The sequence below is a fragment of the Suricata suricatta genome, chromosome 11 (genome assembly GCF_006229205.1).
Source record: "Suricata suricatta isolate VVHF042 chromosome 11, meerkat_22Aug2017_6uvM2_HiC, whole genome shotgun sequence".
In the NCBI taxonomy this organism is placed as follows: Eukaryota; Metazoa; Chordata; class Mammalia; order Carnivora; family Herpestidae; genus Suricata; species Suricata suricatta.
In genome coordinates, this window is record NC_043710.1 from 10,879,286 (window position 1) to 10,897,216 (window position 17,931).

The following is a 17,931-nucleotide window of genomic DNA, read 5'->3' on the forward strand; positions in this document are numbered from 1 at the left end:
CTCTCTCTCTCTCTCTCTCTCTCTCTCTCTTTCTCTCTCCCTGCCTGCCTCTCTTTTGAGAGAGAGAGAAAGCATGAGCAGGGGAGGAGCAGAAAGAGAGGGAGAGAGAATCCCAAGCAGACTTTGCACTGTTGGTGCAGGTCTCAAACTCATGAACTGCAAGATCATGACCCCAGTCAAAACCAAAATTTAGATGCTTAACCAACTGAGCCACCCAGATACCCCTAATCCATACTTTTTTCAAGTGTTTTTACTTACATTTTATTTTATTATGTGTATTTTGTTGTTGGGGCTGTAAGATCTCCTTAATCCTTTGTAGAATGCAATGGGTAAATACATTGGCTACTAAAGTAAAGAATGGTTTTCATAGGAATATGGCAATTGGACAGACCAAGAATAAACATTTGTCATGGGGGCTAGACAGGAATGGGGGTGTGCTAGCCAGGGGAGCATAGCAGTCTGAGGAGGTAGGGGTTGGAGAGGAAATATGGAAATTGGGGGTGAGTAGGTGGCGCTGGGAGTCAGGCTTGTAGAATATACAGGAGGTGCAGGGTCACAGAAGTCATACATTGACCTCTTCAGTTTGCCTAGTTGGGCCCTAATTACTATTTTAAAATAATGCTGCTCTCAACATTTTCTAAATGCATTTTCATGTGCATCTTTAAGTCCAGAAATAAGCTCACTGGGTCAAGTGATATGTTAGTTTTCTAGTTTTAACTGATGATTAAGATACTGTAAAGAAGCAGCCTAATTTTAATTGTATTTGAATGTTTGATTTGTTTTTAGAGCAGATGCTATGAGCTGAAATAAATGATAATACTTTATGACTTTTCATGGGAAAAGAAGACTGAAGACTTTGTCATTTCAGTAAATAAATATCAAAACAATAATAAAAAATATTAGAATGAAATTTAACTGTTTTTATAATTTTGGGGGTAGAGAACTTTGTAAGCATTGTATCAAATGTGATTAGATTTGACTGAATAAAAATAAGAAACTCTTATGTGTCAAAACCATGAAAATAAGTTAACTAACAATAGCGGGTGCCTGAGTGGCTCAGTTAGTTAAGCCTTCGACTTTGGCTAAGGTCATGATCTCACAGTTCGTGGGTTCGGGCCCCTTGTCTGGCTCTGTGCTTCCAGTTCTGTGTCTCCCTCTCTGCCCCTCCCCCCTTGTGTTCTGTGTGTCTCTCTCAAAAACAAACAAACATTAAAAAAAAAAGATAAATAAATGAAAAACCTGGGGAAATATATGTAAAAATGTGATAAAAATTTAGCTTAATATCTTTGATGTTTAAAGAGCTTTTGTCAATCAATAAGAAAAGATACTTTAAGACAAAAATAGGTCTAACAGGAGAGACCTGGCAGAGGACCATGGGGAGAGGAAGGGAGAAAGAGAGCAGGGGAGAGTGAGGGACACAGATCAAGGGAGACTACTGAATACTGAAAACGAAACATGGACTGAAGGGGGTGGGGGAGGGAGAGAGGGGGTGATGGTCATGGTGGGGGGCACTTGTGGGGAGAAGCACTGGGTGTTATATGGAAACCAATTTGACAATAAACTATTATAAAAAAAACAAAAATGGGTCAAATTCAGAGAAATATAATTGGTCAGTCCACATATGAAAAGATGGTCAACTCCATGTAGGGTTAGTAGGAGTGTATACAAGGACAAACTTTCTGGGGTCATTCTGGAAATATGCTTAAAACTTAAAATACGTAAATCCTTTCATGCAGAAATTCTACTTTAGGAATTCAGACTAAAGAATTAGCAAACCAAGTGCTTAATATTGAAAGTACAAAAAAGTTGTTAGCAAAAGAAAATAGAAGAAATTAGAATTTAAATTAGTATCTGATCCATAAAATTGTTTCTTTTTCCTTTTTATTTTTTTAATGTTTATTTATTTTTGAGAGAGAGAGAGACAGACAGAGCATGAGTAGGGGAGGGCAGAAAGAGAGGGAGACACAGAATCCAAAGTAGGCTCCAGGCTTTGAGTTGTCCACAGAGAGATTGACATGGGGCTCAAACTCGCAAATCCTGAGATCATGACCTGAGCCAAAGTCAGATGCTTAACCGACTGAGCCACCAAGGTCCCCATACAAAATTGTTTCAATAAATTATGGTACAATAGAACAATCTAGTATGATGGTCATTCAAATTGATAATGTAGAATTTAACTTATGGACAAGGTAATACTCCTTTTTAGTGGCAGATTTAAACAGTGAATGTATCATATAATGTTATTTTAGGGAAAAAATTTACAGACCTAGAAGAAATCTGGAAAGATGTCACAATAGTGGCAACCATTACCTGAGAGTAATTGGATTTTGGTAATTTTACTTTAAAAATATATTCTATTGTGTCCAATTAAAAAAATGACTTTAAATGACTTCTGATTTTGAAAAAAAAAAACAACTTCACACATATTTACAACTTGAAGTAGAAGCTTTTCCTCCATTAATTTGAGCTCTGATATTATACCTCTTGTATTTTCCTTTCCCTATTTTGTAAAATTGTCTTAAGAAAGGTGAGTTAAGAAAAGAGAAGTGTAGGGAAGATGGTTCCAAGTACTCTTGGTATTTAATGGTTCCATGAGGCATTGGCTGAATATGTCTAGCAGAGAGCCTGGGACCGGACAAGTCAGGTCTCTGAACACTGATGTTGAAGCTACTTACTATTGGCTTCTCCTTTGAATTAATACAATTCCATTTGTTCTTCTGGCTAATCATCTTAGAAGATACCAAACTATAGTTGCAATGTCAGGACAGGATAGAATGGTGGCCTTTCTATCTTGTAACCTGAGGGCTGCATTATGGAACCCAGAGGCAGTTTGTTCAAAAGAGCACAACCTTGGGGTCCTTGGGTGGCTCAGTTGGTTAAGTGTTGACTTCAGCTCAGGTCATGATCTCAGGGTTCATGGGTTCAAGCCCTGTGTCAGACTCTGTGCTAACAGCTCGGAGCCTGGAGCCTGCTTCACATTCTGTATCTCTCTCTCTTTTTGTCCCTCCCCCACTCAGACTCTGTCTCTCAAAAATAAATAAACGTTAATAAAAAACAGCCTTTGAATTCAAGTTCAAGCATTTTAAATGTTGACTGTGTGGCCCTGAGAAACTTAACCTTTGTGCACGTCCAAATCCTCTGCTATGGAAGGGGAAGGAAGCATAAGGCTTACTTTGCAGTGCAATTTACTTGTGATCACCTAGCACTTTTTGTGACCTTCATTATGTATCTATTTGTTTCTGCCTCTTCCTCTAAATATAAATTCCTTGTGGGCAGATAATTTGTTTCCTCACCTCCTTTGTATCCCTGGTTCCTACCAGGCATATACCAGTTATCCCGTGATTTTTTTGGAATAGATGAATGCACAGATTGATGACCAGTGTCTGATAAACAGTACTCAGCAAGGTCTTGTTCTTTTTCACTTCATCTCCTGTCTCATCCAAAGGTCCTCCCTTTGCCCCCGCCCATTCATTTTTTTTTTGGCATAAATCCATTAAATGACAATTCATGTGAGAGCACATTGTGAACTTCAAAGCTTTATACAAGCATAGGATATTAATACCACCATAATGTTAATGGCGTTATATAATTGTGTTTCTCTCCCTGAGTCCAGCTAGCTTTTAATCTCTTTTTTAGAGAAACGCTGTGCCAGTTATTTTTCTATATATTGTAGGTGCTCAGTGAATGTTCAGGGAATGAGTTTTAGTAAAAAATAAATCACTTCTAATTTGAATGTGTCTTGACAAGTCTAGTATTTTACATAAGAGACAAGAGATCTTAATCAGCCTCAGGCTTCTAGCTGAAATGGACAAATACTACAAGAATTGCACAGGGGTATTGTACCTTTAAGGAACCAGAAGACTGAATAGTATCAAAATCCTAAAATCACTTGTGGGCTAATATAAGTTGCCTGCAATTGCGTCTTCAGGTGGCTTCACCTACCTTTGCATTAGAAAGGGGAGTCTGCCGGTTCCCCCATCTTCACTGCTCTCCTCCTCTGCTCCCCGACGCATGCACAGTCCACACTGCTCCCTTAGACACTGAGTTGGAACTCTCATATAATAATCGGCAAAGGGAATAATGTCAAATATTTGCAGGAAATATAATTTTCGTTGGGGAAGCTGGCAACTGCAGCTGCAATGGGAGTTATTAAAAAGTTACTAAGCAACACGTGCATATATTGGGATTTTTCCATCTACTTTTCGTTCTTGTTTTCCAGGTTAATTCCACTGTGATTTGAGTGTGCCATGTATGGGCTGTGATGGTGTGTTTCACAGCCCAGAATGTGGTCTATCTTGGTGAACGCCCCATGCAAGCTTGGAAAATATGTGTATTCTGCTGCTGTTGGATGACATATTTTATAAATATCAATTAGATGAAATTGATTAATGGTGCTACTTAAATCAACTGTATCCTGACTTATTTTCTGCCTATTGGATCGTGAATTGCTGATAGAGGGGTATCGAAGTTGCAACGATAATATTGGATTTGTCTATTTCTCCTTATATTTCTACCAGCTTTTGCCTCATCTATTTGGACAGTCTGCTGTTAAGTGCATACACTAATGATTGTTACATACTGGGGGAACTGCTCCTTTATCGTCGTCGTTGTAAAGATCCTTTTTTAATCTCTGATAATTTCCTTTGTTCTGAAGTCTGCTTTATCTCAGATTAATGTATCTACTCCAGTTTTCTTTTGGTATATTTTTCCCCATTGTTACTATTTTTAATTTGTGTCTTTATATTTAAAGTAGGTTTCTTACAAAAATCCACTCTGCGGTCTCTTTTAACTGTGTATTTAGACTGTTTGCATGATCCAGTGGCTTAAAAAGTCTTTTATTGTAAACTATAGAATACTTTTAGCAAAGTAACGCATAATTACAGAACCAACTCTTTGTAACCATCATTCAGATCAAGAAATGGAGCATTCCAAGAACTTCAGAAGCCCTAATGTGGTGCACCCTGGCCACTGCTCCCACCTGACACTGATCACAATCCTGACTTTTATGGTAATCACTTGCAGGTTTTTAAAAAACTATTTATGCATCCATTAAAAATATAGTTAATTTTGGGGCGTGTGGGTGGCTCAGTTGGTAAAGCGTCCAGTTATGACTCGGGTCATGATCTCGCACTCCATGAGTTCAAGCTCCAGTCAGGCTCTGTGCTGACAGCTCAGAGACTGGAGCCTGATTTGGATTCTGTGTCTCCCTCTCTCTCTGCCCCTTCCCCACTTGTTCTCTCTCTCTCTCTTCCAAAGATAAATAAACATTAAAAAAGATGTCATTATTTTGTCTGTTTTTGAACTTTATGTGCATTAGATCATATTGTAGCTGTTATTTTGTATTTGGCATTTTTGTTTAATAGTATGCTTGTGAGATCAATCCATGTTGTTGCATGTAGCTATAATTTGCTTACATTTATCACGATATGGTATTTGAATGCATAATGTATCCCCATTATTTGTCTGCATCTTTATGGATACTTAGATGGTTTACTATTTGGAGCTTTTATGACCAATGCGGTTCTGTTCATCCAGGTCTTTCCAAGAAGCAGACTCTAAGGCAGGACTGAACATGCAAGGGCTTTAGTAAAGGAGGAACTGTGAGAGGAAACATAGAGGGAGTCAGGGAGGATTGGGATTGATGTCAGGCCATGACGCAAACCCAATCCTAAGGGACATAGAATGGGAAACAAGGAAGGCTTGGGGGGAAGCTGAGTCTTGTTTCAGCCCTCTGGGTCAGCAGAAAGGAGAGTAAGAGAGTAGGGGTTGCATGTTGGGTGCGTTTTGGAGACTACTACACTCCCTGTTTCTTGTTCCAAATGCCATTTACCAGTCGTGTGACTTGGGGCTACAAACATGGCGACAGATATTTTTTCTACTTTTTTTCCCTTTATTGAAGTATAGTTGACACACAATGTTGCATTGGTTGTAGGTGTACAACGTAGTGATTGGACAAGTCTATGTGTTATGTTGTGCTCACCATCTGTCACCACACAACGCCATTACAACACCACTGACTGTATTCTCTGTGCTGTACCTTTTATCCCCATGACTTACCCATGCCATAACCGGAAGTCTGTACCTCCCACTCCCCTTCCCCCGTTTTGCCCATCCCCCATCTCCCCTCTCCTCTGGCAACCATCAGACTTTTCTCTGCATCTGAGTCTGGTTTTGATTTTTGTTTGTTCATTTGTTTTTTTTTTTTTTGTTTTTTTTTTTACATTCCCCCTATAACTGAAATCATATGGTATTTGCCTTAGTCTGGCTTTTTTCACTTAGCATAATAAGTCCACCCATGTTGTTGCAAATGCCAAGATCTCATCCTTTTCATGGCTGGGTAATATTTCTCTCTCTCTCTCTCTCTCTCTCTCTCTCTCTCTCTCTATTTGTGTGTACGTGTATCACATCTTTCTTATGCATTCATGTAGTGATGGACCCTTGGGATGCACCCATATCTTGGCTATTGTAGATAATACTGTGATAAACATAGGGTACATATTTTCAAATTAGTGTTTTTATTTTCATTGGGTAAATACCCAGTGGTGAAATTATTAGATCAGCTGGTATTTCTATTTTTGACTTTTTGAGGAGCCTCTGTACTGTTTTCCACAGTGACTGTACCAGTTTACATGTCTACCAACAGTGCACAAGGCTTCTTTTTCTCCACATCCTCGCCAGCACTTGTGGTTTCTTGTGTTTTTGATTTTAGCCATTCTAAGTGATATCTCATTGTGGTTGTGATTCGCATTTCCTGCAACAGGTTCTTTTTTGAGGCTCAGTTTCTATTGTTCAGTGGGAAGAAAATTGCCTGTCTCTTGGGGCTGTTGAGACTCCTGTTTCAGAGGATGTATGTAAAGTTTATAATAAAGTTCCAGGCAAAGAGCAAACGCTCCTTCAGAGGGGCATGTTACCGATGGTGGCTCTTGGGCATGGACGGAGTATATATCATGGGGCTCCATGTTGATAAGTGCTAAGTACAGAAAACATGAGTCCTTTATGGGAGACACGCAAGTTCAGGGGAAGGTGTTTTCAGAGGTGATGTTGGGGATTTAGTCTTCTTGAGACTGAAGCATCAATCAAGGGGCTCTTTTTGATCATTCTTTTATCTTAAAAATTCATTCTAGAGAGTAGCCTTGAAAAAAGAACATCCAAAGCTTACGGGTAAGATTCTTGGCACCTTAAATTCTATTTTCTATTCAGTAAGTTGACACCAGAAGGAGAGGAATAGGGATATGCTACTCTGGGTGTTACTTTATAAACAAATTAGAATGATTTATCATCGGGGATTTTTGATGTAATGGGAATTCCTGGACTTTTATTGTAAAGGTATAGAGACTCTCTGAACTTAAGAGAGATACCCTTTCCTTCAGTCAGAGGAGAAAGTCCCTGACCTCACCATAAACCAGAGAATTCAGTCTGCACGCAGGGCTGCACAGAAAGATGGGAACCAAACATAAATTACACAAATTACACATAGATATATGATGAATTCCCATACCTATTGTGCCAAGTGGATATGAAATTAAATATTCATCAATTTTAAATTAGTAGCATTCCCCAATTGATTTAGAGAAGGGGGATGTGACAGCACGAGTGACATCCATAAATTGTCAGTTGGCAACTTGAGGCTGTGGGACTGGAACCTTGATCATGTGAGCAATACCCACCTGGCAGGTTATGGTGCTAATTACACAAAACAGCCACTGTGGTGTCTAGCACAGCACTCTGAGAGTTGTAGGGAAACATTAATTCCTTAACGTTGGTGTCTAGCACAGCACTCTGAGAGTTGTAGGGAAACATTAATTCCTTAACGTTGGTGTCTAGCACAGCACTCTGAGAGTTGTAGGGAGACATTAATTCCTTAACGTACACCGTGGGGGAATGGTGGGAGGCATCTTGGGAATTGATTGTTCTCCAACTAGACAATACCAGAACTAATAAAACAGATACATTTTTATTGGTGTGCAAGCCCCAGAACGTTTTACACATCTTACCTCGCTGAATTAGCTCCCGCCAGTTTCAAATGTTTTAAAATTCATGTCTCTACCATTTGGATCAGCAGTTTTGGTCTGACGGGTGTCTTGACCCTGAAAGTGAAATGGCGTTAAGTCGTTATCAATGTAAGTAACCAGACCTGCCTCAGGATGGGAACCAAGCACTCTGTCTGCGAGTGTGGCTTCTTCTGGCCCAGAACTTGTCCTCCCCCTAACTTCTCAGATGCTTACAGCCTTCCGCTTGCTTTCTCTCTCAGAGCCTTACTGTGCGCATGTCTATGAGACACTGAGTAAAGTAACGTCTGTGAAAAAGGGGAGAGTTTGAAGAGGGGGCGTTTGAAGAGACAAGCCCTCAACTAACCAATGAGTTTTGGATGGTAGAATTCCAGTCATCAGCACTGCAAAGAAGGGGGAGTTTGGAGTTTGGGGACTTCACTCGTTCATAGGATGTATGTCACTCCTAAATTTTTTAGGTAGGGATTGAGAGGAAGCAACCTCTTTGGGATTTTTATTTTTTAATTTCTTTTCATTGGAGCAAAGATTCAAACATGGCTCAGGATGCCCATTAGAGGATGTCATCCGAGGCGCAGAAGAGGAAAAGGAAAGATCTGGGTTGAGTTTAGAGAAAGGCAGAAAGCCTAGAGTAACACATGGAGAAGAGATGCTAAAGAAGTTTCTGTTCTCTGGTTGAATCCTATAGCTCCCAAGGGCTCGTAAATAAGACGGCTGTTACCTGCACACGCTGCAAATGCCAGCTGATGGTGGGCACCCACTCCCTCCCTCACCCTCCTGCCAATCTGTTTTCTAAGTATTTTATACTGATTGACTCTGCCTTTCCTACAGTCTAATCAGGCACATGTAGCTCCTTCTAGTCGAATGAGGGTACTAGAACTTGAAGCTGGCTTATTCATCCATCCTTCTGGACCCAGTAAGGTGTGTTTGTGGGCAGATACCAGAAGTGATAAGACAGAAGGAGATTGGAGAGAAATTTTAACCTTTTATAGAAACTATTTTCTAGTGCCTGTTAACACCTGCAACTTTGGACAGTAGAGAAGGGGTTTTCAAAGACCAAGGTTAGGGGTGCATTTGGGAAAATGGTTCTCTATATCCTTTTAGGTGAATCACTGTATTTACCACTTGGGTGTCTCTGTGAAGGAGGGCAGTGCAGAATCCAAAAATCCATGGCTTCATGAATTCATCACTCCCTGGAGGATAGAGGACACATCCTCACATTTTCTAAAAGCAGAGAAAATTATTCTCCATCCCAGTGGTCAGACCCTCGGATTTCCCCAGAGATGCTCAATATTGGGATTCTCCTTTGTGGTCCATGAGGAAAATACACAGGAGGGTCTGAAAGACCCAGCACAGGATACATACCTAATCAGGGAAAGCGCTGCCCTCCTCACCTCCAAACAACCTGTCAACATAGAGAATCTCATAAGCACTGAGTCTCTATTGCTTACCGAGTCCTGGGAATTTTGTCTATGTTAACATCTTAAATCCTGCAAACCATCCATTTACCGGTGATTTCACAGACACTGACACTCACTATATTAGAAGGACATTTTGCACTAGAGTTCTTACTTCGTGAGCCCATACTCTCTTCGCTGCACACACTATGACCTTTCCCTTCAGTGATGGAGCACAAAATACTCAGGCTTTCCCTAGAATATTTTGGTTTTGGATTTTATTAAAAATGTGAACTATTTAGGACAGGAGTGAAGAATATTTTTCTATGGAGGAAGCACATGCCTATAAAAACAATAGAAGATGACAGACTCATAAGAAAAGCAACTTACTTGTTAAATATACATTAAAATTTTAATTTAACAAACCACTTAACTATATTAAGTAAATATTTAATTTTGATTTGATACAAATTTTATTTAAAAGAATATAAAATTTTTAATTCACTTGCTTCATAAACAATATGGAATTGGACATTTTTTTAAATAGCTAAAATAAATAGTAAAAAAGGTAGAGAGAAGTTGGTTCTTAATTCATGTAATGTCCAGTTATGGGGAAGAAAGACACATAGATTAGAAAACACGGTTTGATTTTCAAGGCCTATAAGATCGTTTCAATTTTTCTGTCATGCAAAGCATTGTGATGAACATCCTTGGATGTATGTGAATATCTTAGAATCCATTCCTAGAAGGACAATACTTTGGGCAAAAGCATGTATATTTTAATGATTTTTTGATACATGTTTCCAAACTAACCTTTAGAAAGACAGTAAAACTTATATTTTCACCAACTGTATAGGAGAGAGCCCATTTTACTGTACCTTTGTTAGCATTCAGTATTATGGTTACTTTTAACCTTTGTCTTTCTAATAAAAAAATTTCTCGTGGTTACATGTTCATTTCCTTTTTTTAAAAGATTGTATTTTTAAGTGGTTTCTGCACCCAACATGGGACGTGGCTTGAATTTATAACCTCAAGATCAAGGGTGGCATGCCCCACTGACTGAGCCAGCCAGGTGCACCCACATTTTCATTTCTTTGAATATTTCTACAGTTGAGTATTTTCTCACCAACTAATTAGCCATTTGTGTTTCTTCATTTGTAAATTGCTTGCTCATAAGTGTGCCCATTTTCCCCCAATGGTTTATCTTTTTCTAATTTTGTTTGTAAGAGACATTTATATAAATTATTTTTTAGATGTTTATTTTTGAGAGAGAAGTAGAGCACGCAAGAGTAGAGCAGAGGGAGAGGGGGACAGAGGGTCCTGCATGGGCTCTGCATTAACAGCAGTGAGCTCCACATGGGGCTTGAAATCACAAACTGTGAGACCATGACCTGAGTTGAAGTTGAATGCTTAACTGAGCCACTCAGGAGTCCCTATACAAAGTATTTTCTACTATATGTGGCATGCATATTTTCCTTGATTAAACATAGGGTCCATTAATTTCCTTTATGGTTTGTTGGTCATACAGATTATATTTTATTTTTTATTTTTAATTAATTTTAGTTTTGTTTATTTTTGAAAGAGAAAGACAGAGAGTGAAGGAGGGGCAGACAGAGAGAGGGAGACACAGGATCCAAAGCAGGCTATGTGCTGAGAGTGCAGAGCCAGATGCAGGGGTTGAACTCACAAACCACAAGATCATGACCTGAGCCGAAGTCAGATGTTTAACCTACTGAGTCACTCAGGTGCCCCTGTTATACAGAGTTTAATGCTATCATAGTCAAACCCATCCTTGTTTTCTTCATGGTTTGCTTTGAGCATTAAGTTTAGAAAGATTTTTCTACTCCATGCCTTCATAAACATTTATCTGTATTTCCTAATTCCATGTAGCATTTTAACTTTTAAAAGGCATATAACTTCACTTCTTTGCCACTTGCTTTATTTTGTGCAGTGAATGCATATTTGAGACTAGAAAGGGTAAAATGTGTTTAATTTGGAAACTAGGATAAAAGATTTTGAAACTAGAAAGGGTAAATAGTAAAAAGTGGAGACTTTTAAATCTCTGCCTCAAAACTTAAAAAATAGGTTATTTATTGTTTAAATATGTTCTACAAAGTGCTTTTGGCAAAATTTGGTTTGTAAATATTTTATATAATCCCTCTGAACTTTTGCCAAGTCAGCTTTTCAGTTCTAAGAGGAAGGAGCTACATTTCAGAGATGGAAACTTCTGAACGAGAGGGAGAAAACTGATCTTCAGAGTGTTTTGTTCTGGGAATAGTGGATTCACCTTGTGATCCAGTGGTCTCTTTTCCCTGTTGTCTATGGTTAGAGAGGAAGGGAACAGGGGAGTCTGAAGAACAGGGTAGGCTCACAACTCCTTTGGGCACAAACTGAGTGAGATTTTTCAGTTTAGGGAAATAGGTGCTTTGATACCTGATTGAGGATACAAGCCCAGTCAAGCCAGGAATATGATAATACATCTCTCACTGCAATTAAGCAATCCTGTGTGGGCTTAAATAAATGATGCCTAGAGACACCAAAACGGATAGTGATTGAAAATTGATGTATAGGGTGTTTTATTTGTGCTGAGGTTCTAGTCTAGTCTTTGCTTTCCTCTTTAACTGTCTTTGGTTGTGTTATACTTAGAAAAATTAGTACTGCTAAGTTTTGAGTTGTTATGAGTAGCGGTTTGATTAAAAGCTCTCTTAGGGGCACCTGGGTGACTCAGTCAGTTGAGCGTCTGACTCTTGATTTCCATTCAGGTCATGATCTCACAGTTTCATGAGTTTGAGCCCCATGCCAAGCTCTGTACTGACAGCATGGAGCCTGCTTGAGATTCTCTCCCTTTCTCTGCCTCTCCCATGCTCTCACTCTCTGTCTCTCTCAAAATAAATAAATAAGCTTTAAAAAAAAACTCTCTTAAAAATGTTTTAAAAAGAATAATAGATGGGAAAAGGGGTCTAATCTTGTTCAGTCTTTCACTGAAACAGATCCATAAGAAACCTTGTTAGCCATACCACAAGGCAATAACATAAGCACTATACTCAGAAAAAGCCAAAATTAATGTGAACAGTGAATCATTCATTTATTAAACAAATACTTATTCCATGCCTACTATGTGCCAGACACTGTGTTAGGTTCTGGGAGAACAATAGTGAACAAGGGTTAGTCTCTGTCCTCAAGGAATTATAGTCTAGTGTAGAAAACAAGCTACAGATCGACCAATTGCAAACAGTCATGTTAGTGCAACAATGAGTACAGTATGATATTTTGGATTTGGGGAAAGGGTGGGCAAATCTTCATGGAGGTCTGGGCAGATATCTGAAGGATGAGAAGCCATTAGTTAAATGAAAAGGGTGTGGAGGAAAGAGAAAATTTGTTGTGTAAAGAGCTCAAGGCAGAAGGAGGAGGAGGAGAAGGAAGAGAAGAGGAAGAAGAAGAAGAAGAAGAAGAAGAAGAAGAAGAAGAAGGAGAAGGAGAAGGAGAAGGAGAAGGAGAAGGAGAAGGAGAAGGAGAAGGAGAAGGAGAAGGAGAAGGAGAAGAAGAAGAAGAAGAAGAAGAAGAAGAAGAAGAAGAAGAAGAAGAAGAAGAAGAAGAAGAAGTAGTTGTCATGTGACAGCATGCTGCCTAGATCCCACACTGCTAGGGAAGATGTGGGGATGAAAAGCTATAGAGGTAAGCAGGACTATATTGAAAAGCAAAAGGGACTTAATGCATGTTAAAGACTAACTTTGAGGGCCATGGGGAACTCATGAATGTTTCTGAGAGCTGGCCTCATAAACTCAAATCAACATGACAGGTATTAATAGAACTAAATAGGCAAGAGAGTGGCTCCTCAAAGATGCCTGCATCTGAATGTCAGGAACCTATAACTAGATCTTTGAGGCAAAAAGGACTTTTCAAATGTGATTGAATTATGGGCCTTGAAACAAAGATTTTTCTGGATTATCCAGGTGGGCAAAATGTAATCATGAATCTTTAAAGGCAGAGAACCTTTCATCTATCAATGGACACTTGGGCTGTTTCCATAACTTGGCTATTGTCAATAATGCTACAATAAACATAGGGGTGTTGTATCCCTTTGAATTAGTGTTTTCATATATATTTATATTCATATATACACATATATTATATATAGTGTTTTCATATATATAGAGAGAGGTCAAGGATGTGTGTATACACACACACACACACACACACACACACACACACACACATGTATATGATAGGTCTTCCTCTCCGCCTCGGGGGAAGGGGTCCTGAGGAGACCATGAGCAATGCAATGACGTTCCCAAAGGCTGATGGCCAATGGAAACAGGGACATTCCCAAAAGCTGAAGGCTAAGGGAAACATGGATGAGGGAGGTTCCCAAAGACTTAATGGAAACATGGACAAGGGACATTCCTTAATGGACACGTGGACGTCCCCAGAAGCAATGGAGATGGACCAAAAGTTGATGGTTGATGGCAAACTTTATTAAAAACAGCATCTTATTTTATACCCTCCTTGCCAGCATGGAGAACACAGTAAATGAGTCATCAGAACAATAGCTACAGATAAAGAAAGGACAGAACAGGAACATCTTGCAACTATGTGTGGGTATATCTCTAGTGTTGTGATGCTTGACACACTTGGCTGGTGACCAGGAAGGCTCCGTCCTGCACGCCCTCCTGGGACTTCATCAAGTCCCACATTCCCAGCGTACTGAGAACAGAGGTCAGGCAGGGACGGTGCCTCCCATTCCCCAGCATATATGTATATATATTTTTGGAGGGGGGGGGGCTAAAGACCCAGCAGTATGATTACTGAATCATAGGGTAATTTCATTTAAAATTTTCTGAGGGTAGATGAATGGATAAAGATGTGGTATATATGTGTGTGTGTATATAAATGGAATTTACTCAGTTATAAAAAGAAAGAAATCTTGTTATTTGCAACAATGTGGATTGAGCTAGAGAGTATAATGCTAAATGAAACAAGCCAAACAAAGAAAGACAAGTAACACATAATTTCACTCATATGAAGAATTTAAGAAACAAAACAAAGGAGCAAAGGGAAAAAGAGGAAGGGAGGGAGAGGGAGAGAGAAAGAGAGAGGGAGAGAGGTCAAGAAACAGACTTTGAACTACAGACAACAAACAGATGGTTATTAAAGGGGAGGTGGGTGAGTGAGGGGATGGGGGAAATAGGTGAAGGGGATTAAGAGTACACTCATCATGATAAGCATTGAGTGATATATACAATTGTTGAATCACTGTATTGTACACCTGAAACTAATATAATACTGTTAACTGCACTGGAATTAAATCTAAAAACTTAGTTAAAAAAACAAAAAAAACAGAGAACCTTTCCCAGCTCAGCATAGATGTCACATCACTGGTTTTGAATATGGAGGAAGGGAAACCCCAGCTAAAGAATGCAGGTGGCCACTAGAAGCTGGGAAAGGCAAGGAAATGAAGTCTATCCTAGAGCTTCCAGAAAGGAACACAACTCTGCTGATTCTTTGATTTCAACCTAGTGAGGCCCTTGTCTACCTTCTAACCTACAGAACTGTGACATAATTAACTTATGTGGTTTGAAGCTACTTAGTTTGTGGTAATCAGTAGTGATAGTAAACTAATATACTCAGATTCCTCGGATCAAACTAGGTAGAGGCCACAGTATGTGTGCTTATGTGTAAAGCTTACATGTAAAGCTCTGAGGTCAGATGGAGGTCTATGGTATATCAACTGAGACTGGTTGGCAAATAAGACATAAGGAAAAACAAAGAGCATGAGTGTATGTGTTAACTTAAAGAAGGAGAAGGTAAGATGATCTGATATTGAATAATTTATAGACTTTCTTTAAGTAAACCTTTTCCCATAGTTTTCATAAATTGAATCACTTCTTTTAGGAAGAAAGAATAATTATCCTTAATCAAATGTATTCATTTGGATTAAAAAAAAACAGAATTCAAGCATATCAATGTTAAGCTTCAAATGAATAATTTATTCTTCAGCCCCAAGTTCTGCTCTTCTTGGCCAGTCTGGGCCCTCCACTGGATCTTACATTTTAAGTAATCACAAAGGCCTCCTCACACCATTCTCAGCCAGCTGGGGAAGCACAAAACTAGAGGTATCCAGGACATAGCAACCATCAGTAGAGATGATTCCCAGACTTTCCAATACAATGATGTCATATGGGTTCTAATATTCATAAAGGTAACTGATAAGGGAGCTTCAGGAAAAGTTACCCATTGGGTAATACCATTGGGTGTTATTTCTATGGATCATTTTAAGTTTGCTTGACCTTGGATGGGAATGAATTTAGGAGACTGGAGAAACTGGGAGACCTAAGACAGATATTTTCCCATGCATCTTTTACACTCTTCCAGACAGAAAGGAAATAATCCACTTACATGAACAACAAAATCAATTGTATCTTTCTGCGTATCCACTAGACCTGCACAAATAGAAAGTCAGTGTGTTGGGAAGGCAACAGAGCCATAAATGAATGAGAGAGGGATTTTCCAGGAGAAAGGGTTGTGCTGGCCAACGCCACTGTAAGTAACTTCCATAAAGGAGTAATGACCTGGAGGTGAGAGCCTGGGGTATACCTTCCTGAGATGATAGCAAAGAATACTGTGGATCTGCAAGGGCTAATCTGTATGGGGAAAGAAGCAAGGATCTTCTAGGAACAATGGGTTCAAATAGAAGAGAGCAAGGAGAACTCAGAATGTGGTGAGAAAAAGAGACCATGCTATGAAATGGAGTCAGGTGCTGAACAGGTGAAGGAATGACATGATAGAAATCTAGGAGATATTACCCAATTAGGCCTTTTCAATAACTGAGACTGGGAAGAAGACCAGTGATGTGATTCTGTTGAGTTCAGAATTTCTAGGCCCGAACGTGGTGGAGATAAAGAAAAATGGCAGTAAAGGGCAGTGTCCTTCAGTATTAGCAAATTATTGAGTAGCTGTAATGGAATCCAACAGGGAGGTCTTGGAAGAGTTTAATGGAGTAGGCATCTTGTTCCTCTAATTCACTCCAACAATACATAGTGTATCTTTTTGGATTCTGCCATATGCCAGTAACAAGAGTCATACACTTGTACGACTTCAGGGATGTTTGTTGTTGAATGTGGAAGGTGGGATTTGGGCAGAGCACTGGCTCTGGAGTTTGGAAAACCTGAGTCTGAATGGATTCAGCCTCCTCCTGTATGGTCCTGGGCAAGTCAGTCTTCCTTGCTGAGACTGCATTTCCTCATTCATAACATGGGAACGGTGCTATGCGCATCATGATTTAATCAAATAACATTTGTGCTCAGTACTCATTAAGTACCCAATAAAAGGTGGTTGTTGTAACACCAATTGGGTATCCTGGGGTGATGTTTTTGCTGAAGTAATCTCTTCCCCCCTTTACACTATCCATGGGGGGTCAGTAGGCAGATGGCCATGAGGAGTGGTGAGAGAAATCTGGCAGGAGGAGCCTCCATTTTCAAATATGCACACAAGATGTCTCTCTTGTCAATGTCAGAGGTGGAGATAGATGCCAGAGATCATTTGTCTCTGTCATTTTGGAGAAATATATTTTCAATCGTGAACTAGGAAAACAGTTTCTTTTTCTCCAACACCTTCCATAAGGCATCTTTGATCTCTCTGTTTCTCAAACTGTAAATGAGAGGGTTCAGCATGGGGATCACCAGTGAATAGAACACAGACACTACCTTGTCCCTGCCAAGCGAGTAGCTGGAGCTGGGTCGCAGGTACACGAAAAGGGCCGTCCCAAACAACAGAGTCACCACCATCAAGTGTGAGGCACATGTGCTGAAGGCTTTCTTTTGGCCTTCCACTGAACGGATTTTCAAGACAGCAGTTCCTATGTAACTGTAGGAGATGATGAGGATGAGGAACGATGTCCCCCCGACAGTGACTACCACGAGAAAATTCACCACTTGACTAGGGAAGGTGTCCGAGCAAGAAAGTGCCAATATTGGAGGGAGGTCACAGAAGAAATGATTGATAATGTTGGGTCCGCAGAAGTGAAGCCGAAATATGGAGCTGGCCTGGATCAGGGAGCTCAGGAAGCCACCAACATATGCCCCAAGCACCATGCGTGTACAGAGGCCCTGGGACATGATGGCAGTGTAGAGCAGGGGATTGGAGATGGCTGCATATCGGTCGTATGCCATGGCAGTCAGGAGGAAGCACTCAGTGAGACCCATGCTGACAAAAAAATAAAACTGAGCAGCACAGCCCAGGAATGATATGGTCTTTTGCTCCTGGAAGAAATCAATGAGCATCTTGGGGGCCACTGTAGAAGAGTAGCAGATGTCAATGAAAGACAAATTGCTGAGGAAGAAGTACATGGGTGTGTGCAGACGGGGGTCCCTTCTGATCAGAAAGATGAGGGCCAGGTTCCAGGCCAGTGTTACAAGATAGATGCCCAGGAAGGTCACAAAGAGAAGGGTCTGAAGTTCTGGATGGTCTGCAAATCCCAGGAGGATGAACATGGTTACTGAAGAGCTATTCCAGGCCTTAGTTGTGGACAT

At 39.9% G+C, this 17,931-nt stretch overlaps 1 protein-coding gene across 1 annotated transcript; it reads right to left on the reverse strand.

Moving 5' to 3' along the window:
• Positions 1-16,983: 16,983 nt before the first annotated feature.
• Positions 16,984-17,931, reverse strand: LOC115272195 (olfactory receptor 5A1). Its single transcript, XM_029915257.1, has one exon. It carries the CDS (start codon positions 17,929-17,931, stop codon positions 16,984-16,986), a length of 948 nt encoding a protein of 315 aa, XP_029771117.1.

Coding starts and splice junctions, on each gene's coding strand:
- LOC115272195 (XM_029915257.1), bottom strand. CDS start 17,931: ATGTCCACAACTAAGGCCTGGAATAGCTCTTCAGTAACCATGTTCATC.